A 17,170-nucleotide genomic window follows, 5' to 3' on the forward strand; every position below is an offset into this window, starting at 1 on the left:
CACAGAGATTACATCGACACTGCACAGTCTACTGCGATATTGACTCAGAGACTTAAACCAGGCAGAAAGGGATGCGATAAAGCAGAAAAATCTGGATTTCCACAGGAATTATTTTGTATGAAATCTCTTCTTATCTCGGCACAAACAATATGAAACCACCTGAATGAGATTTCCTTCTCTGACGTTCTTTGCATTTGGTATAAACAAACACTCTGAGCAGTCAGATTTCATTCCAGGAGTGGTAAAAGATACCAAAATCCAAAGGTAAATATTGTATATATTCAACACCTATTGTAGAGAGCTGTTGTAGTAACAAAATACAGCTCAGACAACGAACCGGGGCTGGTACTGAGTGATCTTTTGTTTTTCCTCCGGAAATTTTGAGCTGGCATATAAATTATTAATGGGCGCAGGATCAGCTGTAAAGGACACCAAGGTCCTTTTTTGCATTACTTAAGGGAATTAGTGGGGCGGCGGGCGGTTTGCACACACAGTAGATATTACATCTATCTGTTATTTTAAGACAGCATGAAATGTTTTCAGGCTAAAGAAATCTTAAACTTTGGCCATTTATGGAGGATATATGGAAACATGAAATGTAATGTATGTTTTTATGTAAGATAAACAGCATTTTTGAAACACCTACTGTATCCAGCAATGAAAACTATTAAAAAACAATAAAATAAGTTAAAATAAAATAACTTGTGCATTTGGGTAGTTTCTGGTTAAAAAAGATATTGATATTGCCATATTGAATTTTAATGTGTCATTTCTGCAACATTTAAATATTTGTGTAATTTATTGCTTAGGAATGTATTATTATTATTTATTTTGGGGGCACAGTGCTGATTTAGAGGTCTTAAAAACTAAAAGAAAATCATGCATTAAAAATGATACACTTGGCATCACTTTGCAGTCCTTTGAAAACTGGCGTTATATTTAATAATATCTGCGGTGAGGCGGTTGTTTTACATGCAGTCGGACATGTTAAAAGAGAACATCAGCATTACTGTGAAGCTTGTTTCACAGACTGAATATAACGTGAAGGGAGAAGAAGACCTCAGGCTCGGCTTTCTGTGTGCTTTGCTTTTCCAGCTGCGCAGCTACATCAGCCCCAATAAACATGTCAACACTGTGAATGTTGCTTCAGGGAGTCATTTATTGTTGCCTTTGTGTGCATGTTGTTGTGTCTCCGAACATAAATGTACTCGTGAATTAGAATTACAAGGCTACATTTGACTTGACCTTTACTGCGCATATATCTGTGTTGTTGCTTTGGAGCCTATCTGATTTGCTCTTGTTCACATTTAGCATCGCACTTAATACTCATCGTTTTGAATATAAAGCGTTGGTAATAATAAATGTGCAGTATCACCAGCAGGTGTCGTGACATCTCCATGAAGCTGCGCTTTTATTTTGCTCTCAGACTTTTGGCAGCAAATTCAGACCACACCACCCTTTTCCTACCAGAAGTCTTTAAACACCAACATTAGACTAAGGCGCTTGAAACAGCCAATTTAGAGTTTCCTGTGGGCGCAGTGATTTACTGAAATGTGTGTAACAGACCCACGACAGGACACGTCCACACATTCATGCTTTCCAGCATTCTTTATTATTACGGTTGCCGTTTTCACACACAGGCTGCAGCTTCCACACTCCCACACACACACACATCAACAACAATAACTGCAGCAGAACCCAGCACAGACCTTAAGCCGACCGGCGAGGCGTGATTGCGCATGCCGCTCAGGTGCGTCCGCCTCCCCTGCAGCGGCACTGCAGACCACGCCCCTACACAATGTGCAAAAAGAGATGGAAAGACTGTTGGATGACGCATATTGATGATTATTTAAACCCCAAATTTCACGGTTGGATTTATTACTCCACATGAGATGCATTTTCCCTTGTTTGACGTTCTGTTCTTGTGTAATTTGGCATCTCCAGACTTTCTTTTCTGTTTCCAGAACGCCCAGCCATCCCACTGAACCCTTTTCTGATGATTATTCAGTAAAGAGTGGATGGATCAACTGATGGGGCAGCTGCATCTCTCTGCTCCCGTGCCAGGTCGTTGCTGGATGTTTTCTTATTTCTTAAGGACTTTTAGAAATTGTTCATTTCTTTAGTCCTGCAATGGTGGACAAGGACGCACACTGTGCTGAGATTTTTTGAGTTTTCAGTTAATACCATGTTGGGAATCACCTTTTGCACAGAACTGTTCAAATAACCATGTTGTTAAAATTTTAAGCCTCTGGTTTTACATTTAAAATGTTCTGTTTTCTAAATGTTGGCAGAAATAAATATAGTGGCACGGTGACACAAAGGCAAACTACATTTTTAGTGTCTGAGCTGTTTTGAATTTTAGCGCTGAGTTACAGGAGGCAACAAGCAGTTTGGTGAGTTAAAGCACGAAACACACCAGTGCCTTTCAAATGCTTAAACACCAGAACTGAAGCTAATAATAAAGAACTGGAAAGAACCCTTCAAATGGAATATCAGAAATGGGGGAAATAACTTGCAGAGCTGAAAACAAAGAGTATTAAAGGGCCATGACTTAAATGTATTATTTATGAGAAATTTATTTCCCATAGCTGCAGATCCTGGGAAAAGATGAAAAAAGTTTTTTGTTTTTAGTTTAATGTTAAATTTACTCCTCCTGTCTCATTTTGTCTGCTCTCTCCAGCTGACCTGTGCATATATTGTCTCTGTTTACACCTGCTGATTGTTGGATCGTCCTCATAACTATGTGAACCCCGAGCTCTGTAACTTCCTGCTTCGAGTTTCCCTTTAAATCCATAACACCTGTTTATTCCAGCATTTTGGTCCATAATAATCAGCTCATGCTGCCATCTTATGACATTTTGCTGGGAATTATTTACTTTTATTGGCAGTTGTTGTTTTTAGTTGCCATTTCCAGTGTCCAAAAATAAAAGTCATTATCCTTATCAGAGGCTGATAACTCCTTTAGCTGGAGATGAGGTTGTGGAAATTGCTTTGTGTTTACTTTTCGCTGATTATCTGATTGTCATATCCCAGAATGCCACTGCAGCAAGAGCCAGAGCGCTCTGTTCCAAGTTCATTATATAATCTCCAATATTATATCCATTCATTTTCTTCTGCTTATTCAATTCAGGGTCATCGGGAGGCTGGAGCCTATCCCAGCTGTCGTCGTGTGAGAGGTGGGGTACATCCAGGACGGGCTGCCAGTCTGACCTCACAGCAACATGATATTTACATCATAATCTGTATCTGCATGCTGCTTGTATGGTTGGCTTTCTGGTTCAAGAGATGATGGAAGAGCAGGAAAAAAATGGCTTCCTTTTCTCTCCACCATCAAGTTTTCTTAAGTTTTTATGCTTTATAATGGCACAAATGTAGCTGCATAACAAAATCATTTTCATCCTCAGCTAACAATAAATGTCATTATTTTTAACTGAAGACAAGTCTTTGGTTTTATGTGCATTTCTTCTATATAATTGTAATAAATTTAATGTTTCTATTCTGCTCATAACCAGTTAATGCACAAGACCTGTGCTGCAGAAAACTGTCTATTAGTTCTTCAGGAGATTCATATTTCATACACAAAGCACATTTACATTCCTCCATGTAAAAAATGATCAAACATTCATACTGCCACAGGCAAAGTGTTGTATCAAAAACATTAGCCCTTACACATACACAAGTTTAATTACTGTATATGTTATAATCCAGCAGATACACACATGCACACTGGCAGACTCAAACTGTTAAAAATGCATTGTTTTGAAAAAAAAAAGGGCATCTTCAGGTTGCTGTATTAATGTGTCTGGGTTATTCAGGTTCATCCATTCTAAATATGGATCTTCGACATGTCGTTTGGGTGGAAACGCTGACAATCACACACTCATCACCACGGCTGAACTTGCTTGTCAGACACAAATTTTCCGTGAGGCTCTGTGGCTCCGGGTGGCAGCAGGGCCAGGTACACTGGAGTGACAGCACCCTCCTCTGGTGACTTGGGGGCTTTATCACCAGCCATGTCGGTGCGCACCCATCCTGGACAGCAGGCGTTCAGCAAGATCTGTTAAAAGAATAAAAGACACAGAAAATAAAAAGGAAACAAAGCAGAAACTAGGAGATAATGTTGTTGGCAACATTAAAGATTTTAAATATTAGTTACCCCATCATTTGGTCTCTGCTTGGAAACTTGACGAGCAAGAATCATGGACAGGGCCTGAAAACACACACGTTCATAATCATAATCAAAGAAGTACGCCAATTAAGATTTAGAGCAGGTTCTTTACATGTTGATATGAACTTCATTTTCACATCAGCCGTACCGTCACCCCGACTTTAGATGTTCCATATGCTGAATCGGGCCAGCCGCCTTCTTTGTGTTTGCCTTTCTTGGCTTCGCTGACAAATTGCTGCATCAGTGCCACCAGCTCGTCCTCTGTGAGGTCCTCACTGCGGAAACGCTGCTGGAGCTCCGAGCTGCACTTGTTCAACGTAAGTGCACTGACAAAGCTGGAAACATTCACCACACGACCTGAAACACACACACAGGGTAACAAACTCTTCATGTGCATCTCTCACAGCACATCAAGCAAACTCATCATCTTCCAGGAAAGATTACATGCGAGTTGGCTGTAGTGTGTCTGTATGTTTAATTATTGTCGTGCTTTGTTTTCCGCAAATTGTGATCACACATCCTGAGGGCAAAAAAAAGATATCGCTTTCCAATTATAGATAAAATGTTCAAGATGAGCCAACAGAGAACATTTTAGAACATCCACAGTCATTAATAGTCTGAATCAAAGCCAAACTTGCTCCTCTAATCAAACGCTGACCAAAGCTGTTTATTCAAGCAGCAGCGACGGACACGACCGGCAGATTGGATCCAGCCTCGTGTTCGTACCTCCAGCTTTAACGATCGGCAGGAAGTGAGTCAACATGTCTCTGGTGGCAAAGAAGTTTGTGTTGAGGGTCACCTCGGCCTGGACATCAAATGGAGTTGTGTCTGCCGCTGAAAAAAAACCCACAGTTCACATGTTGTCACCTTATTCATGACAGCCTTAATCATTTATAGATCTTTTTATTTAATTAAAAAGAGGGTTTTTAATCAAATAAATTGTATTTGATTAAAAATCCTCTTTTTGTTCAGAGCTACAGGACAATTTTCAGAATGTTTACGTTATCTGACTCTTCTTCATCACGGTGGATGTTAGGGGCGAATATCTGATGGTTTTCAGGAAGACTACAACACATTAATTCACTTACATATGCACCATAGCATTTCTTATATTATTGTATAGCTGTAGTCACACATACACAGCAACCCTGAACTTTTAAAGACATGGATGATGGAAGTGCATGTGACAATGAAAGTGCAGCCCTGAGGGCTAAAACCTGAAGCTAATGCGGAGGTGTAAAAACCTGCATCTCCTCTGATGGCCGCTGGTGGTTTCTTCTAAAAGCAAGTCAGTCCCCACAGACTCCCACATTAAAATGCTCAACCTATTTTCCCTTCAGCCCAGCTGGGGGAATATGTGGCGTAGCTACTTTAAGTGACAGATCTGCTAGCTTCAGCTTGGCTTCACCTCAGCTAACTGGACTCCCTGAAGTGGGCCCCTTGAATATGTTTGTGGTGTTGGTGCCCTTTAGATCGGACCCATACAGGCTACAGTCACAGCCTGCTAACTTTAGCTGCTAACTTAAAACGTCACTCTTTGCTCCATATACGGTGAGTGTGATGAGCTACAAGCACAGCCAAACGGCTTTCTGATCATTTATGCAACGAAAAGGCCTAAAAGTGGGGGAAAGGAAATGTAGCACAGGAGGACAAATGGTTCTTGTTTATGGATACTTTAATATTTTTCAAATATTGACAAAGAATCAATTGAATAATAAATTAGTTTTAGCTTTTCAGGTCTCTAGTACAAAATCTGTGTGTGTCCATTTGACTTTACAGCCACCGACCGTCCTGCCTCCTGTGCCCACTTTGATTAGGATCCTTTCCAAAATGGACAAAAGGACAACTTTGGTTAATCTTGACTGCTGAAGTGTAAACTGTTTTAAATTCTAGATAAAGATTGATGCTCCAGCAGCATCAATCTTAGCAGTATTTTTCCAGTGTGTCTAAACAGAAGCCACAGCAGTATTAACATCCTGGCTTTCGATAGTGGGCAGGGTTGCATGCTTGAAGACCCCAGGGCCTCAGCTCTACATAGCATACCAGGTTAGTCAAAGGCAAGGAGCTAGACAAATGGTTGTGCAAGAGGCCGACAACCTCCTCACATAGACAACCTTCTGTTATAGAAACTGGGAAGAAAAAAAATCATCACACAACCTACTTTCTTATTCTAGATCGGTCGCAGCAAGTTGCAGCTTTATGTTTCACATGGGATAAAAAGAAATAGTGGTGGTGTCAGTTGTACTAGACGTTGTAATTGAACTTCCTGTGTATGAGGCTGTAGTGCACAATACAGTTAAAATCAATGTATATATCTAATTCTACCTTTGAATGCTATCCCAGCATTATTGATGAGAATGTCCACTCCGCCGTACTTCCCTTTAAAGTAAGCAGCAGCAGTTTTAATGCTGTCCAAGTCATTGATGTCTAGCTGGTGAAACATGGCCTTCAGCCCCTCAGAGGACAGAGCCTTCACTGAGTCCTCACCACGCCCGCTGCAACACACACAAAGCGTTACTGTCTGCCTCGGAAAACCATGCTAGTTTATTGTTTCTCACTCAGCTTCCTAGTGTGGACAACAGCATGTGTGTGTGCTCTTTGCTCTTCTTGCTGTCTTAAAATAACTGCAATATGTAATCAAATCTGCTCCTAGATGCAATTACTTTACAAACTAGCGTAAAAAATCTAAACTCATATACATCAAAAACAAATACCAACATGTGACCAGCAGATGTCGCCAATCTGCACTGAATTCAAAACTGTTAAACAGAAGGAGTCACTGTGATTCAGCACTTTTAATCTTTTCATCTTAATACCTACAATTGTTTTGTAATTTAGAGATAAATATTTGTTTTTAACTAGTTGTTTTCTGCAGATTTAAATGAATAATGATGTAACTTTATGTTTTCAAGGGGTAGAGGTTTTTTCATTGCCTTTTTTAGGATTTTTAAGTGTTTGAAAAGGTTAGAGGCAAACATCAAATACATGGAAATAAACCAAAAATATCCTTACAGCAATAAAGTAAAACAGATGATTTTGCAGTAAAATCAGGTGCAAACATGAGTGTGGTTCAGGTGTTACCAGCTGTGGTGCTTACACATCTCTAGCAGTGACATAAACGTCTCCTTCAAACTGCTTGCAGAGAGCTCGGACGATGGCCAGGCCGATGCCCTTGTTACTACCTGTTACCACAGCAACCCTGGTTGACATGTCTGTTCACAAAGAGAGCAACATGTGAAGTAACAGCTTAAACACAAAGTAATAACTGCTGAGTCACCTCCACTAACACTAGGTAGGGCTAATGCAATAAAAGTACTCTTAAAGGATTTGCTAAGCTGCTTATAGAAACGCATTTTTATTCCAGTTTAATAATACATATAAGTAGAATCCTAGGATTTCAAAACTACATCTACAAAAATCCAAATTGGAGGGAGGTCTGAGTTTACCAATATTTAAACATTATTACTGGGCTGCAAATCTAAGAGCCTTGACCTTCTGGCAGCAGACATCCTTAGATCTTGGTGATTTCAACATCCCCTTTTGGGTTAAAATTGAGGCTGGCATTGTAAGGGACTCCTCTCTAGAGGCCCTGCTTCTCTCAAAAGTAGGGAGGGCTGAGAGTCTTAAGAAACTGGGGTTTGTTCCGAAACAATCTGTGCGGATTTTAAACCAAGTTAGAGATTTTTTTGAACTGCCAAACTCCTCTGTGCAGGCACCAATATGTGATAACCATGCCTTTTTGCCTCCTTGGGATGATAAATCCTACTATGTTTGGAAGGAGAAGGGCTTACTCAAATTCAAAGATCTTTATATAGATGGAAAATTTGCATCATTTAATCAACTTAAGCAAAAATTCGATTTACTGCATTCACATTTTTACCGTTACCTACAAGTCAGGCATTTTATGCAATCCAATATGAAGAATTACCAAGATGTTCCACATGAACATAACCTTTTTAAGGTGCTCCTGAGCCCTCCTTACTCCAAACATTTGATTTCTACAATTGTACATTTGTTTGATGACAGCATTGAAGTGCAGACTACGAGGATAAGAGACGCTTGGAGGGAGGAATTGGGCATAGAAATATCAGAATCAATGTGGGACAAATGCCTATCAAAAATTCATTCCTGCTCTGTTAACAGCAGACATCAATTAATACAATTTAAAATTGTCCATCGGCTACATTATTCCAAGATTCGGCTACACAAAATTTATCCTTCAATTTATCCTTCAATCCTTCAATGCCAGAAAGCGTGAGCACATTGGCTCACGCTTTCTGGCATTGCCCCTCATTGACCAATTTTTGGTCCAAAACATTTGATTGGTACTCTAAAGCTTATGGGATTTCCATCTCACCCAATCCAGACATTGCAGTTTTTGGCTGTGTACGTTCCAGAACTATCCCTGCGACTGTGCGGGTGCCAATCGACCTCGGAATGATGATTGCGAAAAGACTTATTCTAAGGGAATGGAAGTCCACTGCTCCTCCCTCATTCAGTGTCTGGCTCAATGACATGTTATCAGTCATTCAGCTGGAAAAAGTTCAATACCTGCAAACACCTGCAGCAAATGTTTTCTCAAAATCTTGGACTCTGTTTTGTACTCATCTTGAGAAAGCTCACGTTGTATAAACATGTACCATGGCACTGCAGTTTCCCTGTTTATTACATATTCATGACATTTAATTCATTATGGATACTGGTAGTTTCTAATTTTAATGTTTTCTTTCTTTTTTCTTTTGTCTTTCCCTATTGATGATTATTATTGTGCTATTTCTTGTCCTATCATCTCAGCGCCTGAGCTGTATTTGTTTGTTGATGGGGTTTTCTATGCTGAAAAAATTAAAATAAAATATTGAAAAAAAATAATACATATGTGTGGTTTACAGCTGTAGAACCAGCCCAACAGCAACAGTTTCAAACTAAAGCAATAATTTAAAGAGTCACTGTAACGACTGTTACGACCTACAGGTGTGACACAAACTTCTAGCTAAATAAATTCCAATAATCCTGCATAAATATCATTCTAACAGGTTTTTAAGCAACCACACTCAGGCTGTCAGTACTTAAAGTCTTTGACTTTAGCTTTCAGAGATGACCTGCAGGATCTAGTTATATAAAGCTGGCTAACTCGTACAAACATTAGTAGAAGGCCAAACTATGGACAAATTTGTAGTCTGAAAGCTCCAAACACATCTGGGCCACTTCTGATACTCACTTTAATAATTGACTAACGCGTTTCGGCTTGTGGCTTTCATCAGGGTCATGAAGTTGGTCAATTATTAAAGTTGTTCATCTTCCCTTAAGTGTTGCTGGAGTTCCTGCATTGTGAATTCTTTCATCCTCTCCATGCACCTTGGAAGTAGGTGAAGTTGTGTCAGAAAGTTTTGCTGTGCTTTCTGTCTGCCTGACAGTCTCCTCCTGGTAGTAACACTTCTCTCCCACTATCTGTATCACTGGTTCACAGTCCCGCTCCCAGGCGAGTGTTGAAACAATAATTAATGTGCAAATAGCGTTATGGGATCACACACATCAAAACTCGGCCAAAGAATCCACCCCAGCGGCGCACACACACACACACACACACACACACACACACATACATATAGATTTGCTAGGATCTAATGTTTAGGAGATAATAAATAGATAATTTGATAATAAAGTCCAGCCTATGTCTACGCCTGCAAAAGTAGATAAAACATTTGCATTTCTTTTTAGGGTTTTTCCATGTTGTTCTGACTTTTTCCTGTTTTAGGACATAGTTTCCTTTTTTCTTTTTATGTTACTAAAAACATTGACATTATTCATCCTGTTATTAGTACTTTCTCAAATCCGGAGAGACAGAGCATCCCAGACTGAAATGCATAACACCAGATGATCTATCACACACGCAGACACACACAGTCATGCATCCATGGCTGATCTAACCCATTCTGGGGTTTTGACGTTGTTACAAAAAATAAGGGTTTTCTTCTGCATTTTGTCACTGTGTAAAGACACTTGGTACAACATTAGGGGGCTTCTAGATGGACCACACACACATAGACACGAACGCACAATGATTATGTTTCAACAAAGTGGAAGCAAATTGCCATTAAAACCTAAAAGACCTCTCGTGTATTTTAATTAATTGCTCAGGCCACCTCACCTTTTTCATCCTAACACCACCCGACGGTCTGACATTAGAGCCACTCTGTCGCTCTATAACAACGGATTTTAACCGGGCACGTTCTGCAAATAACGACTTTTGTAACGTGATGAACTAACGTGGTGCGATATTAAAACAGGAAAAGTTTGTTGCCTAATTATCAAAACGACAAACTTTTAAATGAGGACTGGTTCTTCGCCCACACGGAAAAAAACGCAGTTATATTAATGAGGCTGCAGACGTTTCTTACCTGCGGCTGAAGCTGTCGTCCTGACTGAAGATTACCACAGGAGTGAAGCGCTCGCAGAGGGACAAAGGAGGAGGGAGCACTGCGCAGTAATACCGCGCCTACACGGAAGACCCAGGTATCAGAGCCAGGTAACAGAGCCAGGTACATTTTTAATGCAAGATCAAGTTTAATCAGTTTAAAAAAATATTCAAGAAATCAGAGTTTGAGTAATTCCTCTAAAGGTGAAGGTCTTATGAAGACCTTTGATTTGGAATTAAATTTGAAAAAATCTATTTCCTCCTCCATCTCTGAAATGTTTTGCATGGACAGTTAAGTAAACAAAACCAGTTCTTTTACTGATTCCAGTTATTCAGTTATTTCTGCTTTCACTGACACGTGTTAGCAGTGTAAACTCAACTAATTGACATTGTTTGTCCTTTAAACAAGACGCTTTAGATGGGGTAGCAATGTGGCTTTGAGGCAGCTGGTGGTGGGGGGTCTTTTTATTTTTAGTTAACAGTAATTTAGCGAGTTTATTAAATGTTTTGAATGGTTCCTGCTTTACTAAATGGGAATCAGAATGAAAGCTGTTTCATGTAGATATTAACAAAAGGATGTTCTCTTAAGATTCAGCAGTTTGTGTTTTGTGATCTTCAACCAACCAGGGGCAGAGTTTTAAGGGAACAACTGATAGAAAAACATGGGAATAAATCTAAACTTTGTCATTTCAGGACGTTATACATGACAGTGAAACCTGCTGTTTCTCTGTCCTGCAGATTTTTGTTTTGTGGTGCTACAATCTGATAAGTCACCAACTGTTCAGACATGCTGTCAAAGGGTGTGTGTGTGTGTGTGTGTGTGTGTGTGTGTGTGTGTGTGTGTGTGTGTGTGTGTGCGCACGTGTTTGTGTGAATCTAAAATAAAGTTTATAGGGTATCAGGTCACACAGTGGAAGCTCTATTAAGTGAAAATAACTTCAAAGAATTATTTGCTCCACCTCACCTGCGTGCATGCATCTGCACCTTAGCAGGAAATGAAAATGAAAGTGGTGTCTAGTTCCCATCGTCAGCTGCACATATCAAAAGGTCACACGAGTTGAACGTGCAAAGAGTCAGGGCACAGCACATCATCAAATTTTCATTCCACTGCTTTAAGCTAGCCCGTATTAATGACTGCATTGTCCTTAAAAACATACATCGCTGATATGCTGCACAATGCTTAGGCCTGTCGCTGCTGCCTCACCTATTTCTCTAATCATTTCACTTTTAAACATTCTTTCAAGTGAGTCCCACGCAGCACAAAAGCAAGTTGTACAGGTTATGTGGAGGGGTGTGGAAGTTTAAACTAACGTATCTTTCTGTTAATCTGATGCATTTATAAAGATGAAGGCAAAACAGTGTTTGCTTTATCTCTGTGGCCTCTGGAGCTGCCATTGTGTAATATATATTCTTTTAGTTAAATATGTGAGCAAGAACCTGCTGATTAAACATCAACTATTGAATTATACAAACTAAAGAAACAGACACACCCAGTTACTCTCATGTGAACTTGGCAGATCTTGATCCTGATTTCTGCAGCTGTACTCGAGTCAACCGTCAAGTCACGCAAATCAAAAAGTTCTCTGCGCGTCTAAACAAGCAGCCAGAGTTTGTTCTATTGATCCGATCACATTGTGCAGTTTGCAAACCAGCAAGCGTTTCTGCACATTTGACACTATCCTCTGTTGCAGCTACACATTCAGCAAGAAGGTCAAAGACTGCATCTCTAGCACTACGGACATATAAAAGTATGAGGCTTAGAACAGAGTATGTGCTTTTGTCCAGCAAACAGCATTTTGTCAGGACAGGATGTTTATGTTTTAGCTTCCTTTGTGGTTCTGCTCTACATTGCCCCGATAAGCAAAACACGGACAGCATGGGTACAACGTGTGACCTATTCTACACCCCAGACAAGTTGCTTTAAAAACTGATTCAGACCTCAAGCTCACTGCTTTTTGACAATTATTCACAATGTTGTAATTTTATATTATATAAATAAAATTACATTGTAGCCATAAACCTATTATGTTCTTTCAAAAACATTTTCAACCTAAAGTCAATTTATTGTTTTAAAAAATCACAGTAAAGTTTTAATAACAAGCATTTTATTTTCTTTTTTTAAATATCTTCATTCAGAAACAGCAAGTTTACTTTTCACTTGTTAAAACACGTAAGAAAAAAATATAGCTAAGTTTTGTTTTCATCAGTTGAACACTGTCAGTTATCAGAACATCATTTTTAAATTGATGGATTTAACCTAAAAAACATTTAAACTGGAAAACGTTTTGGTTTTAGCTGTGTGATACGGGCGTTTGTAGATCTAATGTATCACACTATGGCCTTAAATATTACAAATTTCATTCTGGCAAGAAAAAGTATAAACTTATAAAATAACTACATTGTTTTTGTACATTATTTTTTTATGTCATTAGATATTCAACTTTCTATCACCATGGTTGAACTTCCTTATCGGAGACATACTTTCCATGAGGCTCAGTGGCTCCGGGGGCAAGCAGGGCCAGGTAGACCGGTGTTATGGCGCCCTCATCTGGTGACTTTGGGGCACCTGGCGCAGCGATCTCAGTGCGTACCCACCCTGGACAGCATGCATTAATCAAGATCTGTAAAAAAAGAATAACAAGTATAAGAAGGGAGGCTTCAAAGACAGAACAAAATCTTTAAGAATACATAATATCATATTAAGTCCTGTTTAATTTATTTCCACACTGTTATTACGTTACAATATAAAGTGCCTTGAGACAACTGGTGTTGTGATTTGGCACTATATCAATAAAACATACTGGTCTGCTGCACAGCATAGAAGAATCAAGACAGTTGTTTATAATTTGATTTTAAGATCATAAATTTCCGTTACCCCATCTTTTGGTCTCTCCGTAGACAGATGACGAGCATGAATCGTGGATAGTACCTTAAAACACAAACAAACATAATAAATGAGATTCAAGAATTTAAAACTGAAGCAAAAGCATTTTAATTGAAATTTGTCTTTGAAGTTTTCCAAATGTTTAGGGATCAAGTTGCCCTATCTGAATATTCCTCCATTTTTCAACATCCATCCCATCCATTTGCTTCTGCTTATCCTTTTCAGGGTCGCGGGGGGTGCTGGAGCCTACCCCAGCTGTCATAGGGCGAGAGGCGGGATACACCCTTGACAGGTTGGCAGTCTGTCGCAAGGCTAACACGCAGGGACAGACAAACATTCACACTCACGGGCAATTTAGATTAATCAATTAACCTATCCCCACAAACTGCATGTCTTTGGAAGGAAGCCGGAGTACCTGGGGAGAACCCACAGAAACATGGGGAGAACATGCACACTCCACACAGAAAGACCCCGGCCTGATGGTGGAATTGAACTCAGAACCTTCTTGCTGTGAGGCAACAGTGCTGACCACTGTGCCACTGTGCTCATTTTTTGAGCATATTTTGCAACCTCGTCAGGTAAAAATCTAAAGACAAAGTGTTCAGTTGTACCGTCACTCCAATTTTGGATACTGCATACGACATATCAGGCCAGCCGCCTTGCTTGTGTTCTCCTTTCTTGGCCTCATCAACAAATTGTTGCATCAGTGCCACCAGCTCGTCCTCTGTGATGTCCTCACTGCGGAAGCGTTGCTGGAGTTCTGGGCTGCACTGTTTCAAACCGCTGGCGCTAAGCATGCTGGAGACGTTCACCACACGCCCTACAACACATGCAATTAATGCCATTCCTTCCTCTAGGTTTTATGGAAACCATCAGTAGTAATTACCTCTCACTGTTGCTCCAAAGCAACACCTAGCATGATGCTACTTCCACCATGCTTTACAGTTAGTCTGAATCTGAAGGAGTCTGAATATTTTTATTAAAATAAAACCCAAAAAAAACTTGAGCAGCAGTAGACTGGAATGAGCTCTGCATCTGTACCTCCAGCTTTGACGAGTGGCAAGAAGTGAGTCAACACGTCTCTGGTGGCAAAGAAGTTTGTCCTCAGGGTCACCTCTGCCTGGACACCAAATGGAGTTGTGTCTGACGCTAAAAGGAAAAGAGATAACGTGTTGAATCATCAATTTCAATTTATAGCTGCAGTTTCAGATTATTGTATATGTGGATCCAGTTCGACATCCATCAGTATATATTTATGATTCTACCTTTGAATGCTATTCCAGCATTGTTGATGAGAATGTCCACTCCTCCATACTTCCCTTTAAAGTAGGCAGCAGCGTTTTTAATGCTGTTCAAGTCATTGATGTCCAGCTGGTGGAACTTGGGTTTGAGTCCCTCTGAGTTCAGAGTCTTCACTGCTTCCTCACCCCGACCTCTGCAAAAGGACCAAAAAAGTTTCATTTACTGTTACTTTCAGTGCTCAGTGGGTTTTTTAACTCTCTCTTCCTTTTGATCTTACATTTGCATAAAGCCAAGCCAACTTTATTTCTAAAGAACTTTAAAAACAGCTAGCACTGACCAAAGTAAAGTGCTAATATTAAAATGTAAAGTAGAGTTTAATATTTATTCTAAGTGAAGGTTTTCCATAAAATGTTACTTTTGTTTATGCACGCCGATTAGAAATACCACACATTCCCTTTCACAGTTATGCTGATGCCATCCATTGGATTGGATGTGTCTGTCCCACTGTTTAACTATCTGTATACATGATGTTAAAGACTAGTTAACGCAGAACTTTTTTACCCTAAATGAAAATCAGACTGAAGTTATTGATTTTGGAAGTCATACCCCTTTGGATAAGTTAACAGATACCCTCGGTCCTCTTTCCTGTCATCATTCCCAGACTGTAAGAAATCTTGGAGTGTTTTTAGATAGAGCTTTTAAATTAGAGAAGCAAGCGTCCACAGTTGTGTAGACCAATTTTTATCAGTTCAGTGAAATTGTCAAAGTGAAACTTATCTTCCTTCAGAAGACCTTCGAAAAATGTATTCATGCCTGCATCTCCACTAGACTCGACTACTGCAGTTCTCTTTATTTGGGTCTTGAACATTCATCTCGCCATCACTTGCAGTTAGTCCAAAATGCTGCAGCATGTCTTTTAACAGGTGTCAGGAGGAGTGATCACATCACTCCAGCTTTAGCAAATTTGCACTGGCTCCCTGTCCATTTGATTTTCAGATTATTTTACTTTTTACTTTCAAAGTTTTAAATGGTATGGGACTCAGCTGTTTAAGCAAACACCTCAACATATATAACCTCAAAGGAGCACTGAGATCATCGAGCCAGATGCTCTTAGTATAACCAAAGTCTCGATTAAACCTCAGAGAGGATCGGGCCTTTGCTGTTGCAGCCCCTGGACTCTGGAATAACTCGCCACTTGATATTCATACTTCAGAGTTGAAACAGTCTTTTAAATTCCATCTTAAAACTCAATTTTTCACCTTGGCCTTTAATTAGAATTCAGTTTGTGTACCATTAAGTTTTTTGTTTATGTTGTCACAGTGTATTGTATTTTCTGTTCATTAACTAAGCTGTAAAGCACTTTGGTCAACTATGTTGTTTTAAATGTGCTATAGAAATAAAATTGACATTGACGTTGACATTAACTCTGGCAGTTGGTGAATATTCATGAATATTTACATGAATATTACATTTTCCCCAAAACTTTAAAACTTAAAACACAGTCTTCAAGGATATTGTAATAATGTCCACAAGTGCTATTAAATCCACATAGAGTTGGATAGAAACCCAACAATAGGTCAAAGCATAACCAGTTGCAGTTAAGGGACTGCAGTTATATTTGTCCCACATGACCCAGGCTCGGTCCAGGTGGTACCAGGTAAAGATACCTACACATCTCTGGAAGTGACGTAAACGTCTCCATTGAACTGCTTGCAAAGCGCTCGGACGATGGCCAGACCGATGCCTTTGTTACTGCCGGTGACCACGGCAACCTTGGTCGACATGTCTGCACAGAGAGAGAGAGAGAGCTACAATGCAGAACAAAAGATAATTGTATATTGACTTTGACTACTTTACGTGAGCATCCAGTCTGAGCTACATTTTCCTTACAAAAATCAAATACAATTCATTTCAGTTTTATTTATATAGCGCCTAATCACAGCAGTTGCCTCAAGGTGCTTTATACTGTGACGTAGAGACCCTACAATCAAACCGAAATCCAACAATCAGATGGCGTCCTATGAGCGATCGCTTTGCAATAGTGGGAAAGAAAAACTCGCTTTTAACAGGAAGACACCGAGAGGGACAGCCATCTACCGCGACAGGTTGGAAGTAAGAAAACAAGTGACTATTAAACACACAGGGTGATCACATTATTACATTAGCCAAAAAAAAGAGCCAGCTTTAGGTCACAGTTCACTCCACTTTGCACTATCGCTATCAGTCAACCACTTGGAACCTCATATCATGATTATATGCATTTTTCTTACATGTGCACAGCTGGAAATCAAGCAAACTCTGTACTTGGGAACTGGCAGGTTAAAGATCCATTAATTAGAAAATTTAATTTTTCACCTTCAGTCAACAACATATAACACAGAAACAAAGACTTGAGAAGATACAAAGAGATATTGGGAAGGCTAGAATACATCTGAGCACAAAGAAAAGATAGAAATAACTC

At 39.7% G+C, this 17,170-nt stretch overlaps 2 protein-coding genes across 2 annotated transcripts; both read right to left on the reverse strand.

The window, feature by feature from the left end:
• Positions 1-3,658: 3,658 nt before the first annotated feature.
• On the reverse strand, positions 3,659-10,645 carry LOC102202135 (carbonyl reductase [NADPH] 1-like). Its single transcript, XM_005741542.1, has 7 exons — positions 10,567-10,645; positions 7,266-7,380; positions 6,494-6,663; positions 4,895-5,002; positions 4,317-4,525; positions 4,157-4,210; positions 3,659-4,057 (listed from the first exon to the last, which is right to left on the reverse strand). The coding sequence occupies exons 2-7, from the start codon at positions 7,376-7,378 to the stop codon at positions 3,884-3,886; spliced, it is 828 nt and encodes a 275-aa protein (XP_005741599.1). The 5' UTR covers positions 7,379-7,380; positions 10,567-10,645; the 3' UTR covers positions 3,659-3,883.
• A 2,385-nt stretch (positions 10,646-13,030) lies between these two features.
• On the reverse strand, positions 13,031-16,493 carry LOC102202426 (carbonyl reductase [NADPH] 1-like). Its single transcript, XM_005741543.1, has 6 exons — positions 16,381-16,493; positions 14,733-14,902; positions 14,509-14,616; positions 14,079-14,287; positions 13,459-13,512; positions 13,031-13,204 (listed from the first exon to the last, which is right to left on the reverse strand). Exons 1-6 carry the CDS (start codon positions 16,491-16,493, stop codon positions 13,031-13,033), a joined length of 828 nt encoding a protein of 275 aa, XP_005741600.1.
• Positions 16,494-17,170: the final 677 nt, after the last annotated feature.

This window comes from Pundamilia nyererei, unplaced genomic scaffold, assembly GCF_000239375.1.
Source record: "Pundamilia nyererei isolate P.nyererei 1_Seehausen unplaced genomic scaffold, PunNye1.0 scaffold00111, whole genome shotgun sequence".
Lineage (NCBI taxonomy): Eukaryota > Metazoa > Chordata > Actinopteri > Cichliformes > Cichlidae > Pundamilia > Pundamilia nyererei.

What these genes read in the sequence shown, in the direction of transcription:
- LOC102202135 (XM_005741542.1), bottom strand. Translation starts at nt 7,378, where the DNA reads ATGTCAACCAGGGTTGCTGTGGTAACAGGTAGTAACAAGGGCATCGGC. An exon ending in TATGTCACTGCTAGAGATGT is followed by an intron (nt 6,664 to 7,265) that starts GTAAGCACCACA and finishes TGTGTGTTGCAG; the next exon opens with CGGGCGTGGTGAGGACTCAG. An exon ending in AGCAGAGACCAAATGATGGG is followed by an intron (nt 4,058 to 4,156) that starts GTAACTAATATT and finishes TTCTTTTAACAG; the next exon opens with ATCTTGCTGAACGCCTGCTG.
- LOC102202426 (XM_005741543.1), bottom strand. Translation starts at nt 16,493, where the DNA reads ATGTCGACCAAGGTTGCCGTGGTCACCGGCAGTAACAAAGGCATCGGT. An exon ending in TACGTCACTTCCAGAGATGT is followed by an intron (nt 14,903 to 16,380) that starts GTAGGTATCTTT and finishes GTCCTTTTGCAG; the next exon opens with AGGTCGGGGTGAGGAAGCAG. An exon ending in GCCACTCGTCAAAGCTGGAG is followed by an intron (nt 14,288 to 14,508) that starts GTACAGATGCAG and finishes CATGTGTTGTAG; the next exon opens with GGCGTGTGGTGAACGTCTCC.